Source organism: Pinus tabuliformis, chromosome 4_2 (genome assembly GCF_031772625.1).
Source record: "Pinus tabuliformis cultivar Carrire ecotype Pingquan chromosome 4_2, CPIR1, whole genome shotgun sequence".
NCBI lineage: Eukaryota > Viridiplantae > Streptophyta > Pinopsida > Pinales > Pinaceae > Pinus > Pinus tabuliformis.
Window position 1 is genome coordinate 595,476,395 of NC_142304.1, and position 27,398 is coordinate 595,503,792.

Genomic DNA, 27,398 nt, shown 5'->3' on the forward strand with positions numbered 1-27,398 from the left:
AAAGAGAATTTTGCTTCTTAGTGGGATCAATAGGTCGAAATTCTGGAGGCAGTGCAGTTCTTTGACAGGCAGGCCAAGTTGTTGGGGCAGGAATTCGATTTTCAGTGGCGGGGTTGCAAAAAAGTCGAATTCCCCGAGATTGTGATTCCGACAGTCAGAGAGAGCAACTGTAGCTTAGATTTTCGCTGAGCAGATTTCTTGTTGGACACAGAGGGTTTTGCAGTTGTAGAACCAGCGTCGGGTGGATGAATATGGCTTGAAGCTCTAAATAGACAGTGTTGTGGTAGTTCCCCAAGATGCGGATCAGCGAAAATAATACAAGAAGGAAATGGCGAAGGCGAAGTGGTTGATCCTGGATGGAGTCCGGGACCATATAGTCTGTTATCACAAAATCACTACTAAGGGCTGCAACCAAGTGAGATTTTATGTAACTCTTTCAACCAGACTTTAGACTAGGAATTAGCCTTCCTAATCAGAGAGGGCTCTCTCACAGATTTATAATAGAAATCAATTAGAACAAAAGATGGCTAACTCTTCACTCATTCATGAAAACAATAGCTGGTTGAACACATATCAAATTGGTCTTCATTGGGCTATGGAGTCTTACACATTTAATAAACAAAGACACAGTCATTTCATGGAAGTCAAGGCTCTTTGCATTAGATGTCCAAACATATTTCACAAAAACCACAGCTTGCCAAACACACAGGAAGTCAGAGCATAAGATATGAATTCTGAGTGATTGTGCTATAACAAGGCTGTAAAAGAACATATAAGATAAAACACCATCATCATATTTGAACAAAATAATCCATTGAGAATCTTGAGAAGAAATAACCACTGTTTTACTATTACTGTAACAAGTCTTACATTGGCCCAAATAACTCCGTTTTTGTATAAAATGTCCAACCCTTTCTACATCCAACATTGATCCATATATAGGCAAGCAAACTAACTCACCTCGAGCTTCCTCCTCCAGCATGAGGGGAGCCTCGAAGGTGGCTATTGACTATCCTTATCTAGTGCATAACTAATTTATTAATTACATAATGGCTAAACTGAAATTACAAATGGTTTTCATTTAATCAAAATCCAAAATCTTTGCTCCTCGTAGTATGATGCTGTTCTGGCTCTTGACACATGTCCTTTCGCTGCTTGGGTTGAGATGACTGAGCTACAGATGCAATGAATGCTGACTTTGGATGCTTGAAAGCGCTGATGGCTCATTAATTGATCAAAAGATGTACTCCTATTTTAACGATCTCTGTCTCCCAACATTCTCCGAAAGTTCAGCAACATGTCTCAGCTCTTTTAATAACCCCAAGTATGGAATGCTGCCATGTTTTAGATGTGCTGTAAGTGATATTAATAGACAGGTGCTTCTCTTCCTCAACTCCCGCTCACAGTATCACACTAGCTGCTCTGCACTTTAAAATCATCACCTACAGCAGTTTCGTAGCGCGCTACGAAACTGCTGTGTGATTTCAAAAACACAGTCTTGTGATATGCATAATAAATTCTACTGTACTTTTAATAGTCCCTAACAGGATCCCTGCTCCTCTCTCTGTCATGATAACGATCACCATTGGTTGATTTTGGAATAGCATCACTGCCATTCCTGTCACGAGGCAGTGTTCGACGCACAGGTGAGGCATCTCGGGTAGAAGCACGATGTGGTGCACGCTGGCCAAATTACACAGATAAAGCAGCTTTAACTGATGGTGGCCTTCGGGCAGTGTCATCTGATCCATAGTGATTAGTATCACCAGTCACTCCTGCATGCCGAGTAGGAGGATTCATTCGTTCCAAATGAGCAGTAATTTGACACATGATAGGTACCGGTATGCGAGGAAAAAGTGTATCAAAATAGTACTGGCCTAGAAGTAAATCACGAACATAAACACCCATTGTGGTCATCCTTCCATTTGATCCTGGAGAAAATTCCTCCTCGTCCTTAACATAAGGCTCAACCCAACCCCATAACGTCTTAGGATCTGCAACATAACGCAGGTACAGGAAACCAATACATCTTATGTATGGAGAATCCTCGTGCTTAAGAAGCCCATGTATTTGCTTCACTGTCAACTTCATGGTAAAAAATTTGTAGAGAAGACAAAATGCTGTAAACGGGCCCCTACAATTCCCTGTCATCCATGGTTCTACATGATCAACTTGATTATAGATCTCATCAATAACTTCATGGTAGATCTTCAGCCTGTACAGTTCCTTGAAGTAATCTGAAGACAGGATGTTCATACAGAGAACCTTTTCAAGCAAAGAATCAATAGGCTTTCCACATGTTTGTACTTCCATATTCTCACCCAATAAACTTCGTTGAGCACAAAGTTTGATGTCCTCCTTTGTGAATGACGAGTTATAAAAGACGAATAAAATGCAGCAAGGGATTCTTCGAATTGGCAAGGTAGAATGTAAGAGTACTGAACCTCTCTCTCCCTCGATCCTCCTAGATGATCTTTACTGTGCTCTTAGCAAGCTCAGAAAATTCTTCTGCCCACATGCTCTAATATTTCCAATTAATTTAAACACTTTAAGATGCATGTACATTGCACCGATATCATGACCAGTTCTAAGTAATATATTCTGAACAGATGCTTAACTAACACAATTTTCACCAATGTCTGTATCTGTGCAGTGGTCAAGGCCAAATACAGAAACCACTTCACATAAAATTGAGGTCAGGATAGCCCACGTGATTCCACTTCCAACTATCAAGCCTGCACCAAAGTTACAGGTGCCCTGGATCTCAGACATACAAGAAACGCGAATTCAGTCCGATCGGAGGAAACATCTGGAGATTTGAGATGGCTGGGTGGGGCGAACGAAGTTGGGACCCTTACAACGAGGGTTTATATGGCCGCACATCCCCCAAATCCGTTTTTGTGAAGACAAGTTGTTTTCCCTTGTATAACAGAGTTGCAAGAACGCATCTATTTCATGATACCCTGAACCATGTCGAAAATGCTTCTGTACAGCAATATATGCTGAGTGAAACGTGTCCCAATACTCGTTCCTTCCAAAAGGTATGTAAGCTTTTAAGAGGCAAACGTTGAAGCTTAAGATTGCCAAGCTCTACAAGTGAATCGTGGAGAGCGCCGAGCAGAAATATAGATTCACCATACTATCGAACAACTGCCACCACTCGACATAACCTGCCGTGTCAAGATGCCCCCTTTTTTTTTAAAAATTCAATGCATGCATGCGCAATTTGGCGTGTGGCAACCTTTGAACATCTGGCAGCTATAAAGGCGCCACAATAACGTGAACATGATTAACTACTTCTCTGCTCTAGCGTTCAAACATTGCTGATAAATCCCCGTCATTTACATTACTGAAATGCAGATCAAAACAAGATTCATGAACCTGCTCGCACTTATTCAAGAAAGAAACAAATCCACCATTCATACTAATGACATCAACAGGTCCATTATTTAAAATACAAGCAGTCTCTGTTTCACCCAGATTTTGCATGTCATAGTTAGTTTCGGGACAATCTTAAAGCCAGCAAACATTGAAGCGGCTTCAACTGCATTCCTTACATTACCTTTCTCATCATACTGCAAATAATCAAATTGAGACCTGGTGTTCCCAAATATTGGCTTGGAAAGATCCACCTCTACTTTTTTTTTTAAAAAATACTTCACAAATGAACTGTAGGCCATATCATAATTTCTGGGGATATCACCAAGAAATGCGATACACATATAAAGCACTTTTAGTGGTTGCACAGTCTCTAGTATTCGGTATTGTTCTTCGTATGTATGAAGGATCCTTTTGACAAGACTAAATGGCTTAGAGAGGTTATAAAGGCTATCTAAGTATCCATCTATCTTATTCTTTAGTATGCAATTCTACAGCCTCCAGGGAATGCCATTCAATCTTCCACGGATGTCATTCACTAGTGCGAAATCTCGTGCATATTCATCATTTGCAACTTCAGTGAAACCTTTCTCGGCCCTTTCCAGAGCAGGGAAAACAATCCTTTCCTCCATTTGAGCATGTTCCTGCATTAAATCCACAAGCTATGCGTAGTTTTTATCTTTTTATTTGCATGGAACTACTTCTCTTAGCAGGATCTATAACCTTAAACCCTTGCTTTCTTGGACACAGCTAATTCATCTGCAGAGGGAACGATCTTCTCCATGTAACACAAAATACTCTTATGTTGCAGAACTGTCAATGTCAGGGGTGAAGGGGTGCCCTTTCAGCCAAGATTTTGAAAATAAAACTCACTAGTAAGTTCATGACAATTTGAATAGGGCGATAAAAGGGAAAGGCCAGCATTTGTCTGCAATAACTCTGCAGATGAGAATGCACTGGACTGATTTCAATTCCTCGGAAATATTGCAATGGGACTGCTAGATAAAGAAATGGGATAAGATAGACATCTGCCATACTCAACATATCTTGACAATTATCATCGTCCTCAGAAAGATCTGTAGACTGGGACTAGGTGGCCAAGCATTAGGATTCTGCTCTACCCAAATCTTATGTTTGCAATATTATTTAATTAAGAGATTACAACTGACATCATCTAGAATGAAGCTCCTTTTTGACATTTTTGTAAAACATACTCTGTTTCCATTATTCTGCCTGTGGTGCAAAGCCCTTGAATCAAGGCATTAAGAGAAACACTGCCTGCCACATGGCCCTCTCTTTTTTTATTAAGTGATGCAGCTCCAGAGTTTTGTTGATAGCACCATTACCACATTGATAATTAATGAGCATGTAACAGGTGTAATCGCTTGGGAACTTCATTTCTTTTAACAGCAATGTTGCTTGTTGTGCCTTCCCTGTTTTGCAAAATCCATAGATCAGAGCATTGTATGCAACAACACCAGAGTTATATCCTTTAGTCAGCATTAGACCTTTAAGCACATCAACCTCATCCACAGCAGTTGTAGCCAGTGTACAATAGGCATGCTATGATTTGGGCCTCCACTGAAAACTCGAACAAATCCCCAGTTTCGTAGCACGCTACGAAACCACTCAAACAGGTAGCGCTGCGAAACTGCTAAAAATAATTCAGGCGCTGCGAAAACACCCACTCTTTAAGCCAGGCTAAAAATTTTTGACTACAACATTTTCAGTGATAACATAGTCTAACACATCGCTGGCAAGGATACTGCCAAAGAAATGTGGGATGCTCTCTCCACACTATATCAGGGCACTTCCGAGTAGTGGAAGATGTTCCTAGAGGAAAAGCTGAGTTGCATTAGGATGTAGAAAGAGGAAGGCATAGATGCCTTCCTCACCAAAATCCAGGATGTTTGAGGCCAACTTGTAGCTGTTGGGTCAACGCCTCAACCAACAGAGCTAGTGAGATTAGCACTGAACAGTTTCTCTGAGGAGTGGCAAGTTTTTGTCCAAAGTATATTGGGGAAAGACAAGCTACCAAAATGGGGCGGGATGTGGTCAGACTTTCAGCAGGAGGATTGAGGCGAGTTTTGTTAAAGAGATCCATCAGTGGCAGCAGTAGCAGCGGATCGAAGGTGGTGAACGAGGAGGAGAATGTGGCTGTTGCATCAAAGGGTCCCAGTCAGGGGCAGGGGGGAACAAAGAATGAAGATAAAGGACATATCAAAGGTCAAGTGCTTCAGATGTGGTGAGCCTGGTCACTATAGTACGCAGTGTCTTCTCACGAGGACAAGTTGGAGAAGCAGGACCAACATGCAGCGTCAGCTGAGATCGACAAGCTACCCTCCAGGTTGGAGGAACACTTCGCGATGATGGCAGCCATACCTTCAGGAGTGAGGTGGGGTGACTTGGATTTGTAGCCCCAGAGAGCTACAGAGTTTGGGCAGGGTCCTTGAGGAGTCCACCTCATGGATCATTACCTTGCTACGAGGGCCCAATATTCAGTAGCAGGATGGATCAGTGGCAGTTGATGCAGTCAGTACCAAAGTGTCAGTTGTTGACTAGTAGCAGTGAGATGTTGAGGAGCGCAATATAGTGTTAGCAGCAGAGCAGTTGGCTCAGTGGCCGAGTCAGCATGAGCGCAGAGTCTTTAGTGACAGTGTAGATGCTAGTAGCAGTCAAGACTCGAGAGGCAAATGCATCATACTAAACACAGTTGATTCAATGTTTTGGATGCTTCTCAGTTGTAGTAGTTGCAGTGTAGATGCAGAGTTGGCAGCAGTTATGGCAGTGTCAACGGTAGCACAGATGCAACATCAAAGTTGTGCAGTGGTTGTTGGGCAGTATGGCCAAACATCAACAGTGTGACAAGAGGTGATACAGAGACAGAGTGTTGTGGCAACATGTGCAACACTAGAGAGAACACAATCCTAGCTAAGAGGGAGTGTTAGTTTTTGTAGCATTGGATATGTTCTAGCCACAAAATTTGGTGGAGAGGCTAGAATACATGAGATTTCCAAAACTCAGAAATCATTTCTTGAAATTCCACCTAGAAGTATCTCAATTAGATTATTAGTCGATTTTAAAATATTTCCTATGTCTCAACTTAGGAAATATGGTTAATTAATCAATATTAATTGAGATAAGGTGAGAATAGTCTAGAAACTCATACAGATTGACTTCAAGATGATCCTAGCCCTTGATTAAGATTTAATCTTGGCAGTTGGGGTCCTAGGATAGGGTTATAAGAAGACGCCGATGGGCACTTGGAGAAGATACACCGAAAGTTTGATTTTCATGGCAAATCGATTTCCAGAGAGCAGTAGCAGTTGCCGAAGAACTTGAGATCGAAGCAGAGATAGTGAGGGGCAGGGACAGTGAGGTTGGAGGAAGTTTTCTAGATCTAGCGAGTGCATTTGCAAAGAGGTAGAAGTGCCACAGTGAGGCTGACGCAGGGGTTGTGCGGAAGCCTTTAGAGAGCAATTCGATTTAGCTGGAGATAAGGCAAGTTTCAGTTCCAGAGGCTGGCAAAGAGTTCCAGAAGGCCGAAAAGACAGTGTCTTAGCCAGTGGCCGAAAGGACGGCTATAGGAACAGTTGATTCAGACTGACCTTGGCAAATACTGTGCTAGGGTAACACAGGTCAGTGCAAAGGAAGTTTGGACGACTCACTTGGAGCTGCAGTTAGAACCTGAATTTCCCTGTGGGGTGAAGAAAATTCATCACTAGAATTTTGTTAGTATTTTTCTCTGTAGGATTGCCAGATTCAACATCTAGATTATTGTACCCAGAATTTCGCACTGCTGCATAATAATAAAACCCGCATCTGCTGCACCGGTTTTTCCGTGGAATTTTTTTCAAAAACAACAGTGTAGATTTTATGTGTGTGCTGGTATTTTCTCAGTTCCAGTGCTATTTATTTTCCCCAGTTTTATTTGTGAAGGTTGAAGTGTGTTTATTTCGATGTTGCCGTAGCAATACACTGAATAATTAATTGATCAGTTAGGAGAAATAATACCAGTTGCTGCAATAGGATTCCAGTATTGGAATTTTCACACTAACTTCAATTCAACTCAACAACAATAAAAGAACCAACTTGGCCCCCTCAATATGGCAACTCGTGGCTGCAATCTATGGGATGACTCGGCCTCCACATGGACAAACTCGTGATGCTCTTATGGGGCCCTTTTACCTGGATTTAACTCAGCTTTCGGATGCCAAATCACTTCACTTGATTGATTGTACCACAGTCAACTCAAGACATGTTTTTGGGCTGTCCCCTGTTACTAGATGACTGATTTTCCTTTTCTTTTTTGTCACTTTTATGAGTAAAATTGAATTTTCATGGGGAAATCTTTTTTTTTGCACCCCAAAGTGGGTGCGAGGATAATTTTGGTACTCTGAGTATAATTTTTGAGTACTAACATGCGATACAACATTTCCTAGTGCCACTATTTAACTTATTACATAGAAATTAATTAAAAATTTCCATGTTGTGGGATTTTTAATTATTTAAAAAAATCCTAAAAGTACTTAATGCAATTCCGTGAGACTCTGGGAAATGCCTAACATGGGAATATACATTGAACCCAGACTTAAAAAACACATTCAAGGCCTGGTTATTAAGACACTTTGCAACTTTGGAGGTTATGAGTGAAAAGCCTCAATTAATTATATATCGCTAAAAAGCGAAAATAATTAAATTAAATGAAAAAAAGACTCTGGAGCAGCTTCCTTAGTAACCAAGTCCAAAGGGTCTAAGTCTGTTACACAAGTTCATCATGCTAGTATCATTTTATACAATTCCCCTGTGACAGTATGGAATTTGCATAGGAAGAAGATAGAAGAGAGAGAAGAAGGGGCAATATTTGCCCTGCTGGACTTCTGAATTCTGAAAATTTGATAAGTGCCTTGTACATTCGGCCATGGGGTCTTCATTTCTGCTAGGTACAACTTAGCAGGTAACAACCCCAAACCATTAGAGACAAAAGACAAAAAATTTGCTCATCTATATACCATGTAAAGGTGCATATGTCAAGACTCAAAATGGCACGAGTACAATATATATCATCAACAAAATACATAATCAATGAGGCTCTAAATGGCATCTAGAGTCCAAAAACAATGCTACAGGGCACTGGGCCACTGACATACTACTAGTACAAATCACTGATCAACATGGTCACTCATCAAACTCACCACCACTAGCCATGGGATCATCAGCAGGAGCTATATAAACATCATCTGGCCCTAAGTCTAAGACTTGTCAGACTCCAAACAAGTTCCAAGATGACAAGCAACCTCCAAATTTGTTGCTGTTAGAGATTGCTGTTACAAAACTTTGTATTGTTGCAGAGCTCTCAAAGCTCACATATACTCACAAAAACTCAGAATGAGAGGTGTGAGGCAAATAGAAGGGGAGGGACTCTTTTATAAGTTGAGGGCAGATTTTGGAGGGAAACAACTCATGGCTTCCCTGAAGGCCACTTCAAAACTCAGCCCAGGTGTCCCCCACCTTGCCGCATGCAGAATGAGCCAGTTTGGACAAACCATGTTTGTTCCCTGGTTAAATACCCTTGGCTTGGTGACCGGCATGTTTGACAGGTTACCGGTTCAAACTGGCCGGTTTTAAAACTAATGATGCAAACATATTGATGTGCGCTGTTCGCTTTCTTGTTGGGTTCTATCTGTCTGCCCTGTCTATTTTTTAATATGATTTCTGATTATGCTATGTTGCATTACAAAGTTCTCCTCTGCTGTTTTAATATTTATGTTTTTAATGCACATATTATTTAAGACTATTATTTTTATAAATATTACATCAAGTTACAGGAGGCTAGAGGCTTTCAGGTGAAACATCCTTGCCAACATAGGCAAGAAGCGTGATTATATTAACCCTAGCCCAGAGCTCTAAAGGATTCACTTATTTGTTAAAGATATTAAGCTAACATGTTATGGGTAGACAACTTATCTCTAAACTTCTGCCAGTTGTACAGGAAGGGAGCCATCTTTTAAGGTAGCTCAAAATCTTCTTCTAAAAAAAGGATAGTGCTGGAAAGGAATGCTAAATATCTTCTTGAAATTCTTTTTCATGCTTCTTAATCATCCAAACAACTCCCTGAAGTACACCCTTCCTTTTGACTGGGGCCAAGAAAGGATTTGAAAATGATGCTGAGTTGCAGGCTCAAAGAGAAAACACCACCTTAGTGTCCCAAATAACATGGTTATTGTCTCCTCCCTACCAAATATAAACAGTATGCCTGAAACAGTGTAGATATGCCTTTACTGGCAGACTATGGTTAAGCAGCATCCATCGCAGCAGATGGAGCTTAACGAATACCATTTTTTTTGGACCATAATCTTTTCATCAATATTCAGAATGTTGCAGCTTCCAACTTCTGTTTAGTATTTTCTGTCTAAAATGTTAGTCTCACCTTAGTACACGATGTTGGATATGCTGATATGTGGACATGTAAAAATTGCCTTCTTTTGTAGGTCAGATTTTATTTTTTATGTTGCTTTTATGTTGCTTATGCTTAATCCCTTGTAGTGAGCATTTTTTAATTCTTTATGGCTTTTCCAACAGGTGCTGGTGCTGCTCTTGCTTACCTCTGCCAGGGATCCAGGTATTGTTCCACGTGCTCCACATCCACCAGACCCTGAAGATATTTTTGATTCTGCAAATTCTCCTGCTGAATGGGCAGGTGGCCAGACACCACGATTAAGATTACCGCGCACAAAGGATGTTACTGTGAATGGAGTGACAGTTAAAGTCAAGTACTGTGATACTTGTATGCTATATCGTCCCCCACGTTGCTCTCACTGCTCAATTTGTAATAACTGTGTTGAAAGGTTTGACCATCATTGCCCTTGGGTGGGGCAATGCATCGGACAGGTATTCAACTACCACTGATATTTTAGGCAAGTGAATTTGGCATTCAATTGATGTCACCATGCTCTTGCAACACCTTATCAGTTTTGATGAATGCTTTTTTCTTTTCTTATTTAATTGTGCTTCTTTATTTGTGTTTCTTCCTGTTGAGTTTCGGATATACATAGTTGCTTTTCATTGATTTCTCAAAGTGATATTATCATATTCTGAACAGTGCCGATGCTTTCTATTTGGGTTAAAAGCCAATGGAACTATTCTGCCTCTATTGCAGGATAACTATTTTGGAAGTATTCCCTACTGGACATCTTAAAAATTGATTTTTCCATGTCTTCGTTTTCTTGTCTTGTATAAACCATCGGTATAGATTATACATTCAATGACAGTTACTGAAGTTTGAAGATTCTTAGAGATCAAGTTTGAAAAACAGTCTAGACTAGCCTGTTAATAACACTCACTACTGGTGCAGGAAGAGCTGAATCCAAGGAGATTAAACTATGTAGGAGGGAAGAAATTATTGTTTATAAAAATTCATCCATGTTGTGTAGATTCTCTGTTCCAGTCAAGTATTGCAGGTGAATGTTCCATGTGTTGTGGTTTACCTCTTTTATCTAAAACCAGGGGAGCAGTTGACAGTTCTATTTCTACGCATGGGAATTTCCTTTGTCTTTTACAGTGCTACATCTATGCATGGTCCACATTGGCCTACTTTTGCTCTATGTTGGCTTGCTCCAACTCTGCACCCAATTGAATCTTCTCTGGGATCATGCCTATCCAGCTCTGTTCTTTCTCCATGTTGGTCTGCGTCCAGTTGTTGTTGAAGAATGTAACTAGGTTCGGTCTTCATAAATATGAAATGTACTTTTGATTCTTGTATATTGTAAAAAAAAAAAAAAATTATTATTATTATTTTTGTAGCATGGGTTTCATGCTCAAGGTCAATTTATTTGTAGGTCAAGCACCCATTGAGTGCTTCTAGGGTTTGTCATAGAGTCAAGAAGTCAATTGAGTCATTGTCATATATGAAAGACCCCATTGGGCATATTGTATCATGTCAAGAAAATTATTGTAAGTCAAAAAGTGTCATAAGACTTCCTCCAAGACAAGTTGGCCTAGCAGTCAAACAAGTCGCCCTCATAAGGGCTATTCGATCTCCACATGGAGCCTATATATACAAGGTATTCGACCTCCACATGGAGCCTATATATACAAGGTATTCGACCTCATTATAAAGGTTATCCAAGAAGTTTGTACAATCACAAGGACAAGAATAACCAGAAGAAGACAAAACTGAAGTTTCAAGGACAATTTTAGGGGTAAACCTGCCACACGTGCGAAGAAGAATTAGAGCATCTTTGAGTTGCAGCAAGACTGAATTGTAGTCACATCAAGGAGCCGAATTTAGGGTCAAGGAGAATCAAGATTGAAAGTCGAATTATCAAGGAAGAGAAGCAAGCTAAAGCGAGCAAGAAGAAGACCTTATTTTAACTTATATCTCTCACACGGGTGAAGCTGCAGAAAGTACAGAAGGGTCGAAAATTGCAGTCCTGAAGCAGCCACTGAATTTCCGAAGGAGAGGCCGAAATCTGAAGTTCTGAAGCAGGTTGACTCAGGGTTGACTTTGTGAGAAACAAGTTCATCAAGAAGAGGTTTGACTTGGTCTTGGAGGGGTCTTGGCGTTGGGTCATAGGTCTTGAAATTCGTCATTTGAAGATTCTATAAGAAGAGTAGAATTCTTGTGGGTTTTCCTCTCAAGAGGAGAGGTTTTGGCCCTGGCTAGCAACCTACATCTTATGTCCTTATGTATTATTGATATTTATGTTTTGGTAGCTGTTTGATGATAATAACAACATAATAACAAGTAATGAAGAAACGAATAAGTAAGAAAAGTAAAAAATATCACAAGCAATTATCAAAGTAAGAGAAATCACCCTAATCTAGCTGCTCTCGATTTCTCAACATGGTATCAGAGCTAAGGTGACAACAAGAAGGAAAGGTAGCTTGAAGATCATTCAATCGAAGAAGGATACAAAAAGGTCAAGCACAAGGAGATCATCAAGGAAAACTAAGAAGCATCAAGGATGACTATCCATCTCATCACAAGGATCATATCATCTAGAAGAACCAACACTTTGAAGAAAAGGAAGACCTCAAAGACCCTACCTTCATTGAAAGAAGGATTCTACACTTGAAGCATTCTTGGAAAGCTTCCACATTATACAATCATCAACAAAAGGAAGCAAGAAAGAGCACTTCATCATCCAAGTGATCTCCCTCACATTGAAGAAAGGATGACATCCCAAACAAACTTGAAGAAGATCATCTCTCACCATCTTGAAGAAGAATCATCATCAAGAAGGCATCTTCAATTGTCAACATCAAAGGAGTAGTGGAAGTCATCATCATCATCAAGAAGGCATTAAGTTGAAGATATCACCATGAAAGGAGGTATCTTCATTTGACAAGTACTTTATACTTTATGTCTCAGTCTACCAACCAAATGAATTCTTTGTGCAAGGGGAACAATAAACTGGTTGGGACTTCGAACTACCTTTCATGGAAGAAGAAAATTGATTTAATTCTCATGGAGAATGAAGTTATTGAATATGTTAAGGGCTCAATCACCAAATTATCACAAGAGCAATCTCAAGCACTATAAAAGTACTACACAAAAGGAGAAATAAGGGCTCAAAGGATTCTCTCATCCCTTATGTAGCAAAGTTGAAGATATCTAAAGAAATACATGACAAATTGGTGGAGTTGTTTCCTGTGAGCATTGCAAGAAAAACCATACCTTTAAGAACCGAACTATACAAAATGGAAGTGTCAAGAGAAGAAGGGGTAACTTCATATCTCATGAAGGTATCTCAAATTAAAGACCAACTACAAGAACTTGGAGAAACAATGTCTGATCCAGAGATGACCACCCTAGTCCGCAATGCATTACCAGATGAATGGGGGAACTTTGTATCAAGCATCTATGGGAAAAAACTTAAAAAGAAACCAATCCATTCAACGATCTGTGGTCATTATGCAAGATTGAGGAAACTAGATTAAGGTGAAGAACGATGTTGGGTCAAATGAACAAACACAAGCATATGCAGCTATGGCTAGGAGGAAAGGAAAATTTGGGAAGTTTGAGCCTTAAAAGAAGTTTCAAAAGAAAATTGATATGTCTAAGATACAATGCTATGAGTGTAATGAATATGGGCACTTAAAGAGGAATTGTCCCAAGCTCAAGAAGGACAACAAGAAGAGAAAGGAAAGAAATGAAGCCCATATCACCGAAGAAGTGGAAGAACCTGAAAAGAAGAAGACAAAGAAGGAGGAAGTGAAATACCTTTACTATGGCTAAGGTAACATCATATACTTGGTTCTTTTCAGTTTGTAGAAGATAATTGTCATGATGGAAAGCATTACAAGTATGATAAGATGCATTATAGCAAAGATTGAGATGACATCATCATAGAAGCATGGAAGGATAGCCAAAGTAGAAGTCTATATGGTTGAAGCAGTCATAGTACATTATAGAAGGGAAGTAGCTTATAGCATCTTAATTGGTAGCATAGAAGGACAACCAAAGTAAGCAGTTTATATGGTTGGAGAAAGCCACCTAATAGGAAGATAAAAATTTTCTCACTTCATCATCATTAGAAAGAACCATTTGCAAAATGAGGATCATAAAGATCCTCCATTGGAATCTTTGTTAAAAGATTCACCTCTACTTGGAAGAAGTGCTAATTTTTCTCTTAGGGCTATATTGTTCTTTGCATTACATCATTTTACATTGAATTCACCCCACAACATTATAACATCATTACTTCATACGCAATTATGTAGAAAGAACAACATCAAAGCAATGACAAAGCAAAACCCCACAAGGGGGAAAACTGTTAATCAATTTTTCTTCTTCTATTAGATTTCATCAGTTGTACAACTGAGATTCAATGTACAAATATCATTAGGCTACCTATGACTTGTTCACAACTTTGTTTTTGAACAAGTCTTATTGTCAACATAAAATACTATCATGAGTAACTTACCACTCTAATATTAGAGCTGCAACATATGAATACCATCTTTGTAAAAATGCCATACATATTTCAGTCAATATATAGTGGCAAGTCCAACTATACTACTGTGCTGAATATATTGCAAAATCAATATAGTGAGCCAAATCACCACTACATCATCTTTGCATTTACAGGAATTAGGGTTTTTCTTGGAGAAAACACTAATGCTCAAACATATGTATGCAACACTGTTGTGAGATATACGACTGTGTAGAGACTATACATATCATACTGCTATGCATTCTAGGCCATAACATATATGCTCCCAATACTGTACTGCATACGCTGACAAATCAATGTAATATATATGTTGCTGATACTATTATGATCTCAATCATCTTTGTTAACATGTCTGTCTTATTAGCAAAAGCAATGTCATGTCATCAAATCTAAGTGTATGCCATCTTAGATTAGCTGAGACCATTGTGACATTGAGAGACCTCAATCCAAGACCGCTATAACAATATACATACTGTACATGACATGTTGAAGTGATTACTGCAACAAGATACATACATGTCGAGTCCTTAAAGTGTGAATATAGGATAATACCTCTGCGTATAGTTGCTTAACAAAATCACAGACCATGGTTAAGCCTCCATGCAAATCCTTTAAGATTGTAAAACCCACAATATCCAACAGCGAGACACTTGGAGTGATCACTATAATATAATTGTGTTACAAGTAAGTAATGCCACCATCTTAAGGTGATGTGATCATTGTCAGAGAGTCCATGCGAATGTAAACCTGGTCATAATGTCTAGTCAAGTCTGTGTCTTGGTATAATTATCTTAATGTTGTGCGAGACCCATAGAAAAGGGTGATATTCGAGATTCTTAGAACTATATAAACCCATTTTCGTATAACCCTTTGAGACTTACTATATAGGAATGTGAGTGCGAGATCCATAGAAGTATAATATATAGCGAGACCAAATGAATGATCTCAGAGCGAGGTCACTAAGAATCGTAGAATCTTTATAGAACATATTATCACAGAGCGACTGCGAGTGTGCTCTTGCTTTTTCCACATCATTGTGTCCATCAACTGCTATGTCTTTTCCAAAGACAAAATCCAAGGGAGACTTTGGTGTAAAACCAAAACAAGTCTCAAAAGGAGATCTCTGTGTAGAAGAGTGTTTAGCACGGTTGTAAGCATGTTGCACATAACATAAATGTTCATCCCAAAGCTTGGGATGCTTGCTGCAATAGCCCCTGAGCAACTGAATCACTGTCCTGTTGACCACTTCTGTTTGGCCATCTGTTTGTGGATGAAACGCTGTGCTCTTCTTCAATCTGGTGTGCATCAATTCCCATAGACTTGACCAAAACTTCCCAACAAATCAAGAATCTTGATCAGATACAATAGAAGTGGGTAACCCAAAATGAACCCATACATGCTGAAAGAACAACTTCGCTGTTTGTTCCGCTGTAATCTGCTTGTTACAAGGTATTAAAATACACATTTTTCGGAACCTGTCCACAATAACATATAAATAATCATGACCCTTTCTAGATTTTGGCAATCCCCCAACAAAGTCCGTGGAAACACTTTCCCAAGGACGAGAAGGAACTAGAAGTGGAGTGTAAAAACCTAGTTTTCTGTTGCTGGACTTGCTTTTAGCACACATGGTACACCCTTTAATATATCTAGAAACTTTTTATGCATTCTTGGCCAATAACAGAATCTTTGCAGCTGTGCAACTGTTTTAATTACACCAAAATGACCTGATATTAGAGAAGTATGTGCTTCTCGGATTATGTTGACTCTTTCAGTTTGAGGAATGCATAACTTTCCCAAATGATCTAAGAGTTGGTCCTTAACATTATAATCCAATTCTTCTACTTGTTTGCCCTGACTTAAAGTTGCATATACATATTTAAAATCTACATCTTGAGCATATTGTTCAATGTAGCTTTCATGCATGACTGAATTATGCTTAAGTATAGTGGATGCATTTATGATTGGTCTTGATAACATATCTGCAACCTTATTGTGTATGCCTTTCTTATATCTGATGACAAGATGAAATTGTTGTAGAAAACCCATCCACCTATAGTGTCTTGATTGCTGCAATTTAGTTTGTGAGTGCAAATATTGAAGTGGTTGATGATCTGTATGTATAATTGTTTCTTTGCCCAATAGGTAATGTTTCCACTTTTTCACACTCTGCACTAATGCATACAATTCTTTATCATATGTGGGATAATTAACTACTGTAGAATTAAATGTCTCGAAATGATAACATACGGGTTTACTGTGTTGCATCAACACTGCTCCCATGGCATAGTCACTAGCATCTGTTTCAATCTCAAATGGTCGTTGAAGATCTGGCAGTGCTAGTACTGGTGCTGTACTAATTTTTTCTTTTAAGGTGTCGAAGGCTTTCTACTGTGTGCCTCCCCATTGAAACACCTTGTTCAATCCTGTTAAAGCATGTAAGGGCACTGCAATCAAGGAAAAGTTAGCAATAAACTTTCTCCAATATTGCGCTGCTCCTAGGAAACTCATAACTTCTGTAGCAGATTTCGGTTTAGGCCAGTTCACAATGACTTCGACCTTAGAGGGATCTATCTTCAATTCACCACCCCCTACAATATGACCCAAATAATTTAAAGATGTTTTGCCAAATTCACATTTTGATAACTTTACATAGAGGATTCCTCTTTTCAAAACATCCAAAGTCTACTTTACATGTTTCAAATGTTCTTCCCATGTTTTACTGAAAACAAGAGTGTCATCTAAATATACAATTACAAAATCATCAATAAAAGGTCTGAGTACATCATATATAACTCTCATGAAAGTGGCAGGAGCATTAGTTAAGCCAAAAGGCATAACCAGCCATTCATACAACCCTTGCTTGTTTTTGAAAGCAGTCTTCCATGCATCTTGTTCTGCTACTCTGACCTGATGATAGCCAATACACAAGTCCAACTTGGAAAAGTAAACTGCTTCTTTCAACTGATCTAATAGGTCATCTATGCGAGGAAGAGGATAACGATTATTGATCGTTATTTTATTCAGTGCTCTGTAATCAATGCACATTGTCCACGAACCATCATTCTTTCTCACCAACACAATTGGAGATCCACATGGTGATGTGCTTGGTCTTATGAACCCTTTATCGAGCAGCTCCTGTACTTGCTTCTTGATCTTTGCATTCTCTAAAACGGATAACCTATACATTCTGATGTTAGGCAATGGAGCATCTTGCTGCAAATGAATATCATGTACTATTTCCATTTTGGGTGGTATACCTTTAGGTTCTTGAAATAGGATATCATATTTTGAAGCAACTTTATCTAAATCAACTTTCTATTTAGCATCACAGCCTTCAAATACATTGGTTTTATCGGGGGTCTTTTCCCTTACAACCATTAGTAAAAATTGCTTTCATGAATTTATAATTCTTTTCATTTGACCTGAGTTTATGAGAGAATAGTTATTTTTGAGTTTATGAGCTCTTCCAATATATTCTATTCCATTTTTAGTGAGTTGATACTTATTTTCAGCTCTATTGAAAATGGCTTTTCTATCATACAAGTAAGGACTTCCTAAAACGATACCACATATATCCAAGGGAACTATATCTAACTCAGCCTCATCTACAAAAGTTGACCCAATAGCAAACCTAAGTTTACATTGTTTAGTCACTTGTAGCTTTGCTTTATCACATACCCAACCTAATGGATATGGCTTCTTGTGAGGTGTTGTTAGTAAGCCCAACTTCTTTACAATTGTTTCAGAAATCAAGTTTATTTGTGATCCATTATCAAATAAAGTATCAATCTTTTGGTGCTTGGAAATAACTCTAATATGAAAAAGCTCATGCCTTTTCCTCTCATTATCTTCATTATCAATAAATTGTGCAGAATTACTTGTAGATGCTTCAGAATTTCTACCTTTTATACCTGTGGCTGTGACTGTTGTTTCATCACATGAGTCTGATCCCAAATCTTTCTGAATAGCAGCAACAATCCTCTTCTTCTTACGACCGAACTTCTTGGGTTTCAGCTCCAGATGCAAAGACCAGTAGTGTTCATCATCGTGTCCATCCTTCTTGCAGTGAGTGCATGAAGGTTTATCCTTCTATACAGTGTTTTCCTTCCTCTCCTTCCATTTCTGCTTCTTCTTTTCCTTGTTCTTGCTTGTAGAGGGTTTTGATGATCCCCCAATCTCTGGGTTCACATTCTTGCCTCTAGCCTCTAGATGTGTAACCTGAACTGATCAATCATCTAGGCTAGTGGGATTAAACATGAGAATGGCGTGCCTCAAATAGCTATGTAGACCACCTATATACTTCAACAATGTTTCAGGTGAGTCCAGAGATATGCCTAGAGTTAAAGCTCTTTTTCTAAATTCTCAGGTATAGCTTTGTACACTTTGCCCCTTTAATTGGCAAAGAGTGTGCCAACTCATCATTGCTTGCTACATATAAGCTAGTGGATAGAATTGTTTTTTAATGGCAGAAAAAAATTCATTCCAGGTAGAAAGAATTTTACCATGTCTCTTCAGATCAACTTGTGTCTTGCCTTCCCACCACACTATTGTAGTTCCTCCAAGGCGAAGGCTAGCCAACTGAATGTTTCTCCATTCTGAATCAGTGTTCTGCACCCTGCAATATACATCAGTCTGTCTAATCCAATTATCTAGCTTTTCTGCATTTAATTCTCCATCATAGATTGGCAAATCAAATTTCACATCTAATTTAATCACAAATGTTTTCTTCTTTTTCTTTTCAGGGCTAGGAGATGAGGATGATGGAGGCGATGGTGGAGGAGATGATGGAGGAAGCTTTTCCCCTTTCCCCTTGCCCTTTGGGGCATCTAGAGAAAGTTTCTTTGCTCCTTTGTCTTGTTTGGAGGTTGAAGTACTTTCACCTCGACCTTTCTTAAATTCTCAATACATCTCTTCCACCATGGCTCTCATGGTCATGAAACTGTCCATGAACTGAGATTCTGATTCCAATGGGGTTTGTTCTGCCATTCTCCTCCTAGGATAAACTCTTCCAATTTCTGGATTAGCCTCAACAAGTTCTCCTTCTCCTAGTTTGAGCTTTGACCTAGTTAGCATCCAAAAAAATCCAGCACAAGCTTGTCTAACCTTAGCAAACCTAAAGCTCTGATACCACTTGATCTAAAAATGAGATCTTATACTCAGATTAAGGTATTACAGACTCATGTGCATGGATTTGCCTATATCACTTAGTGCAACGGATCGATAAGATTGCGAATAATATAGACAATGAGCAGTTAGAGAAACATAATAGACATAACACATAACACAACAAAGTAATCAAGGAGTTCACCCAAAACTCCTAGGCTACGTCTCCTGGTCCAGCCTTCAGTGGTGACCTCTCTATTATGTCTTTCAAGAGCAGAGTTTTACAAAAGTGAGCTCAATTTGAGTCTCACACAACAGATACAAAACAACAAGGCTTTACTTGGATCCCCCAAGTTTTTCTGAGTACACAGACTCTCCTCACTAAATCTCTGTCTCTGTTTTCCTCTCTGTCTCAGCTCTCCTGCTCTCTTGCTGCTGTCTCTGTCATTCAGTGGCTTTTTAAGCCAATCGCTGCTGTCTGTTTGTTTCCTCTTCTGGGCTCTCTGGCTCCTGGCCTCTGTCTGCTCAAATCCCCCTCTGAGCGTTAAGTAATCATTTGTTAACGCCTTCAGGGAAGGTGGCCACCTGTTCTTCAACGGAAGGGACCATCAACGCATTGAAATCCCCAAAATGGTCGTTCTCTGTTTACACAGAGAAATACACGAAAAACCCGTAAAATGGCCATTTATCAGATCTCAAATAATATATATTTGTGTCTAGAAATCCCATTGGGTCCGGCTATATATCGCTATCACATATTTCCTTTGGCTTTCGATCACCGATTGCACCAATCGGCCTTATCGGCTATTGGCGCATCGCATGGTCACTGGCCTTATCGACATCACCCCTTTATATTGCTCTGATGCGATATTGCGATGCGATATTATCGCAATTGCATATCGTATAGTCCCCGGGCCATTTGATAAGCGCTCCTTTGTATGTTGGTGATGCGATATTGCGTAATCGCATATTGCTGATCCGTCGGGCTGCGGTTAAGTCCATATATATATATATATATTAGCGATGCGATATAGCGTGGATAGATCTGGACCGTTGGATTTGTGCTCTTGATCTACGGTCCTCGTCTAATCGCGCTTGACCGCCATCGCAATTTCCATAATGCTGCGCCCGATTGCCTCTGCTTGCCACTGCTGATTGCGATATGCCGATGGATCTGGACTGTTGATTAGCCAGATCCAACGGCTCCTGTGCATCGCTGTTGAAGCCTCCGATAACTCTGTTTTCCACTGTTTTCTTCAAGTTTTTCTCTCCCGATAGTGTTATCCGCCTTTATTAAAGGTTCATCCTTTGCGATAGTTTTTGATTCTTGAAGACTTAGAGGGTGGTTTGGATCCATTTTGGATCATCAATGGACGATGTTGCTTGAGAATCAACTAAGACATTATCAGATGCAGAAGGGAGAAGAAATCGATGCCTTCCTTCTTAGATTACAAGGGATTCGCGACCAATTGACTTCTGTGGGGTCTACATCAGATCTTGAGTTCATGGTCAGGACTGCCCTAAATGCAGTCACTGAAGATTGGGAGACCTTTGTCCAGAGCATCTTAGGCAGGGCTTCTCTTCCCAGTTGGTAAGAGATGTGGGCTGCTCTTCGACAGGAAGAGGTCAAACGGTTAACCAAGGCAGGAAGTAGCGGCAAAGGAATCAGAGTCAAGAAGAAGGTAGATGAGGATGCAACTCTCGCATCAGCAGGACAACAAGGGCAGCAGAAGAGGAAAAAGAAAGACATATCCAAAGTTAGATGCTTCAGATGTGGGGAACTGGGACATTTTGCCACTCATTGCCCTCGAAAAAAGGGTAAGGAAGAGAAGTTTGTCTCAAAGGCTGCTCCAACGAAAGTTGACAAGGAGGACGATGATGAGGATTGTGCTGGGAGTGCTCATGCACCTCTAGAGAGGGTGGGGCGATAGTGAGCTGTAGTCTGGAGGACTACATAGGGGCAGGATCCTTGAGGTGCCCAAACTCATGGATCACATACGACTACGGGAGCCCTTAATGACAGTAGCAGAATGACGAGAGTCAGTTGATGCGAGGGATGATGGAGCGACAGTGGCAGAGCTAGAGTGCCAAAGTCTGAAGCAGCGCAGTAGCATCAGAGAGTCAACATAGATTAGCAGCAGAGGTAGCCTTAGCATCACGAGGTATCCAGACTAACCAGAATGTCAGCTTTTGGGTGACTTTGTCAGTTGCTTACTTCTCAGCAACTGAGTTGCAGTGTCGCAGTTAGCAATGGCAGTGCTATGGGCAACATGATGTAGCTTATTGAGAGGGAGCCGTAGTACAGATGCAACAGTGGCAGTGGTAGCGTGATGGGCAACAATATAGGTTGTAGCAGTGCAGTGGATGAAGGGCAACAGGCCGAGCATCAGCAACATAGAGGGCCGATGCAGTGGATCAATGTGATACTTCTACTGGAAAGTATTGCTAGAGCACATTCCTCGCTAAGAGGGAGTGTTGATTTTGCGTAGCATTAGATGTGCTATATCTCTGAAATTTTGTGGAGGGGCTAGAACACATGAGATCTCCAAGACCCATAAATCGTTTGGTGAAATTCCACCTAGATTGTATTTTATTAAAATGATTAATATATTAATGAGGTTCTTAAGTCTAAACTTAGGAAAATAAAAATATTAATGGGTATTAATGAAAATATTGGTGAGAAGCTTCTAAGTGACGAGGATCAAGTCTAATTTAATCTTAGCCGTTGATTAGGAACTTAATCTCGGTCGTTGATTCATCAACAAGAAAAGTATAAGAGGAGGCTTGAGGGTCAGTTGGAGATACAACGCAGAGGCCTACGCAGCCGAGGAGGGGCTAACGTAGAGTTGACGCAGTCCAGAGGGACTCTTGCAGTGGCAGTGCATAGAATTCGATAGAAGTCCGAGATTTCGCTGGAGAAGCAAGGTTCTGAGGTGGGAGGGTTGAACAATAGTGTTCATCCAACAAATCGATCCAGGAGAAGGGTGACACAGTCTTTTAGAGGCAAGACGCTGGCCCACACAATGATTCTGCAGGGACTTCACAGTGTTTGCCGGGAGGGTCATATCACTCATTGGATCAATTGTGACTTGGGGAATGAGGTAAACCCTCAAATGTATTTCTTGTTGTCGTGATTTCTCTGTAAGGTTAGCCGGTGTGAGAGGCAGCCTGTTGTACTCAAATTTTGCTTGCTTAATAATACAAACCCTCTATTTGTTGCACTAGTTTTCTGGCATTGGATTTTTCCGGGGATGTGTTGTCCAAAAATAACGGTGTCCCTTGTGTGTTTGTCTCATCTATTGTTTTAGTTTATGATCTGTATGTCGGTGTAGTCTGCAGTAGTGTTTACATCACTGTTTATCTAATTAAATAAATTGTTGAATGAAATAACAAGTAGGAGATGTTAAACTAGTAAATGCGGTAGGATTTTTGTTTGTAAAGATTCAGAAATTTTCACACTGCACTCTTAGAAGACTTCTATACAAGTACTACTATCTACATAAGATCAATGTACTAGGTCTAAGACTCCAGCTCAAGTCATGGTGAATGTATAAAGTCAATGTATTTGAGTTAAGTAGAGATATTTGGTCTATGGTACTGCTGCATAAGGTTAATATATCATTTGTCAAGTTATGTTATCAATGTCAAAGTGAAATCACCAAAGCAATGGCACTGCTGTTATAAACCACAGGTGAATGTTGTAGGTGTCATTGTCAAGTCACTTAAACTTCAGGTTTGGAATGACTCAATGATAAGTTGCTGATCTCAAATAAGCACTGCAGATTCAAATCTTCACACCATAGGCCATAAGTGTATTGGTGCACAGGGGTCAGTTCCAAATAAGAATAGATGTGCGTATATAAAGTATATATGTATGTTCAGAATTTTGCACTTCAAGGAGAACGTTGTTGTAGGATGATCATAGTGTCATAACAAACATAACTCTTATTGTTGTACCAATAATTTAGTGCCCTTATTAGATCCACACCTTGAATTTGTCTATGTAATTGATATCATTTTTTTGTTTGTTGACAGGACTCATGTAGCTGTATAAAGAAAATCATAGCTATTGCCTTTAATAGAAGTCACTTCATACCTGAACCAAGCCTCAAAATTTGGATGTAAGATCAGCTGTACAGTGGTTCTATAGAACCATTGGCAAAATAATTTAAGTGGACCAAAAGTGAAGTAAGGCTACAAGAACTCGTGAATTCTGGACCAAGGTTTGCAGAAAGATATATAGATTCATTTTTAGTGCCCTAAATTTACTTTGCTTCCTACGTTGAGTTCCCAAACAAATCTTAAGAATTATAACCAGACCCAATCAAAACAAAGGAGAAGAGCACCCAGAACTTCGCTATCCTTTGAATAGAACATAGAACTTAAAGGAAAGATACCTGAACCCAAACCAAATTTCTGAATAGGAACACTGAGCCCTAATCCAAGTCTCTCTTTTGCGTTATCTGCCTCAGGAGTCCGAAATATGCTTTTCGGATAGGCTAAAAATTATAGAGGTAATCATGATAATATGTGTGAAATTAATGTGCTAAGGAGGATGTATAAGGTTCTTTTTATAGAATGTGGGAGGGCTTCATATTTGATCATTGGATTAGACATTAGACACCTTTTTACGGGCATAATTAGGTACATCTTTTTAAGATGTTTTAAACACTTTTTATTATTAACAAATTTAATTTAATTTAGTAATCATTAATAACTTGTTTATTAAACTCTAAGTAATTGTACACTAACCCTCTTTGGTGTGTTTTTTAGGTGACAAATGAGTGTATTAAGTCAATGATTGACTTATTGTCTTTGGTTTTTGAAGTTGTGTAACTTATACGGGGTGAGATTATAGTGATAAACAATGTCATATGTTGACAACAATAGGAGGAGGTGTTGATTTGGGGTAACATCGGATGTGCTCTAGCCACGAAAATTGGTGGAGAGGCTAAGGCACATGAGATCTCCAATACCCAGAAAGGGTTTGGGCAGATTCTAAACAGTTTGGGAGATATTAAAATAATTAATATTTTTAATGAAGTCCTTAAGTCTAAACTTAGGGAAAATAAAATATTAATGTGAATTAATATAAAAGTGTGTTAGAATGGTCCAAAAGTCATGGATCAAGCTAGATCTTATCTTAGCCGTTGATTATGGATTTAATCTCGGCCATTGATTTGTTAACGAGAAAAGTATAAGAGGAGGCTTGAGGGTCACTTGGAGAAAACACTGAGGGAGACCAGTCAGTTCAATTTCTGGAGCGGGGTTTGCTGAGAAATTGAACCAATGGTCTGGTGAGCAGTTAGGAGGCAACAAATACGGAGCAGAGAGGTGGGATCAACCACTGGAGATCGACGCTGAGGCATGAGAGGTAGATGCAGGGATTTTCAGGCAGACGCAAAGGCAGTAGAGCACTGCGCAGTCACTAGCTGGGCTTGCATGGGTGACGTAGAAAGGCCTAAGGCTGACGCAGTCAAGCAGGGGCTGATGCAAAGGGTTTGAGAGCCACGCAAAGGTCAGTCGGGCTGAAGCTGGGATTGGGAGAAGTGCTGGAGTATTATTTCTCTTTGTGGGTAAGCCATTTTGGCACCCTGTTGTACTGAAGAATTGCTGAATAATAAAATTCTCAATTGTTGCACCGGTTTTCCCACATTGGGTTTTTCCGGGGACTATTGTCCAAAATATTTGTGTCAATGCTTGTGCATATGTTTGTTTTTTTATTACGGTGTGATATCTGCAACAATATTTATTTTAATGTTTATTGAAGTAATTTCATAAATAACTTATTGTGGAATAAGTAGGAAAAATAAATCAGTTGTTGCATTAATAGAATTTTCACAGGAGGTGTCATGTCACTACCCTTAGGGGTTTTAGCCAAAACACTAGGCAAAAATTGAGGTCACTAACTTCAATTGTGAATCTCTTAAACCAAGAGACCTCTCGGGGTGTACCACATATCAAGAAAAACAAACATATGAGGAGAATCTAATGACGTAGATATCTGACCCAAACTCAATGATTTGATCTATCAAAAACCCTTGACAAAGTCGGGGTACATCCTCAGTGCAGGGAACCCAAACCCTAGGACTTTGGTTTTTAACCATCCAACAATATAGCTGCCATCTTGATGTAATTTGACAATTACTAAGAAATGTTCATTAACCATTTGACACCAATCACTGGTGTTTTTGGTCAAAGTCAAACCCAGTCAACTCCATGGGTTGACATCAATGACAACACCATCCAACATGGTGGAGGACCTTTAAAAATTGGTTTCTTTAAGGCCCACAAATTTTTTTGGGTTAGGTTTTAATTTTATTTTTCTAGGAAAATTAATTAATTTACACGAGGGGATTTAATATTTTTTCTGCCTTCTACGATTTTTACATTTACAACCCTCGAAAGGGGAATACACATTCGGCTTAGACCCTCAAAAAACATATCCAATCTGCGACACAATATGAGCTAGTAGACCAAGTGATTTGTAATAAAATAATTTAGCTAATTAGCTTAAATTATTCCCATATAACTTTTACACAGGACTCGACTAAAACACTAGGACTCACCTAAGATTTTGATGAAGAATTACACCCTAGCTTTGGGGTGAAGTTGGAGGGAAAAACTCTGCCGACCATCTATGTTTAGAAACACACGAGTTAGTGAGGCGAAAAACCTCCTAGGTTGAAACTTTTCGCCAAAATAATAGGCTTACCCAGGTTGTTGCATACATTCAAGGTCTTATTAGGATCATTTACATTACATAACTTGTAGAATGGGTTTATAATGACACATGCATTGTTGACAGATGATCCGATCTTGGTGAAAAAATTTGGCACTCCCGCTTCCTTGGAACTTTCACAAATTGAGTGCAACAAGCTCTAATGGCATGTCAGAGCTTTTCAAGAAGGAACAATGAGAGGTAATCGCACAATTATGCTCACTAGATGTTCAAACATCTAAGTCGTGCATTTCTCTAGATCTCCAAAGAGTCCTTGACAATCATTCCAAGTTATTTGAGACTCCTAAAGGTCTCCCACCTATTCACGATCATGATCATGCAAAAATGGTGGAGGCAGGTATAATTCAACCTAGCCAAAGTTTTTTCTCTTCTCCAATAGTATTGGTGCACAAGGATGGATCATGCCATATGTGTCTGAATTATAGAGAGCCCAATAAGCTCTCTGTTAAAGATAAATTTCCCATTTCCGTCATTGATGAATTATTGGATGAACTACATGGAGCAATTTACCTCACCAAGATGGATCTTCGTTAAGGATGTCATCTAATTAGAATGAAGACAAAAGACATTCCAAAAAACACATTAAAAACTTACAAATTTTTGGTCATGCCTTTTGGCCTTACTAATGTGCCTTCCAAATTTCAAGGTTTGATGAATTCCACTTTCAAACCCACCCTTAGAAAATTTGTGTTAGTATTTTTGATGATATACTAATCTATAACAAGTCTTGGAAAGATCATGTTCAACATGTTGACAGGGTGCTCAAACTATGAAGTAGGAACAATTGTATGCAAAATCCTCGAAATGTTTCTTTGGGGTACAAGGAGTGGAATATTTGGGTCATATTGTATCTCACGAGGATGTTAAGGTAGACCCTAACAAAATTAAAGCCACAAAGGAATGGAAAATCCCAACAACCTTTAGGGATCTTGGAGGATTTCTCGGTTTGACAGGGTATTATCGCAAGTTTGTTAAGAATTATGGGAAAATAACAACACCACTAACAACATTATTAAAGACAGATGCATTTTTTTGGACTCCAAAAGCAACTAAGGCCTTGGAACGTTTTTAAGTAGTAATGGGTTGAGCTCTAGTCTTAGCTACACCAGACTTCACAAAAAACTTTATTGTGGAATGTGATGCGTCGGGAATTGGCATTCATGTTGTTTTAAAGCACGAAGGAAGACCCATTGCTTTTGAAAGTCACCCAATCA

General features: G+C 39.4%; 1 protein-coding gene and 1 pseudogene across 4 annotated transcripts in view; one reads left to right on the plus strand and one right to left on the minus strand.

Moving 5' to 3' along the window:
- LOC149170704 (protein S-acyltransferase 8-like) overlaps positions 1-27,398 on the plus strand; it is a 404,753-nt gene that overhangs the window by 148,987 nt on the left and 228,368 nt on the right. For all 4 annotated transcript variants that reach the window (XM_089423992.1, XM_089423991.1, XM_089423990.1 and 1 more), the window contains exon 3: positions 9,961-10,269. In XM_089423992.1, coding sequence (XP_089280118.1) covers positions 9,961-10,269 — 309 coding nt within the window. The remainder of the gene's footprint in view (positions 1-9,960; positions 10,270-27,398) is intronic.
- LOC149170705 (pre-mRNA splicing factor SR-like 1 pseudogene) lies at positions 1,531-2,893 on the minus strand (annotated as a pseudogene).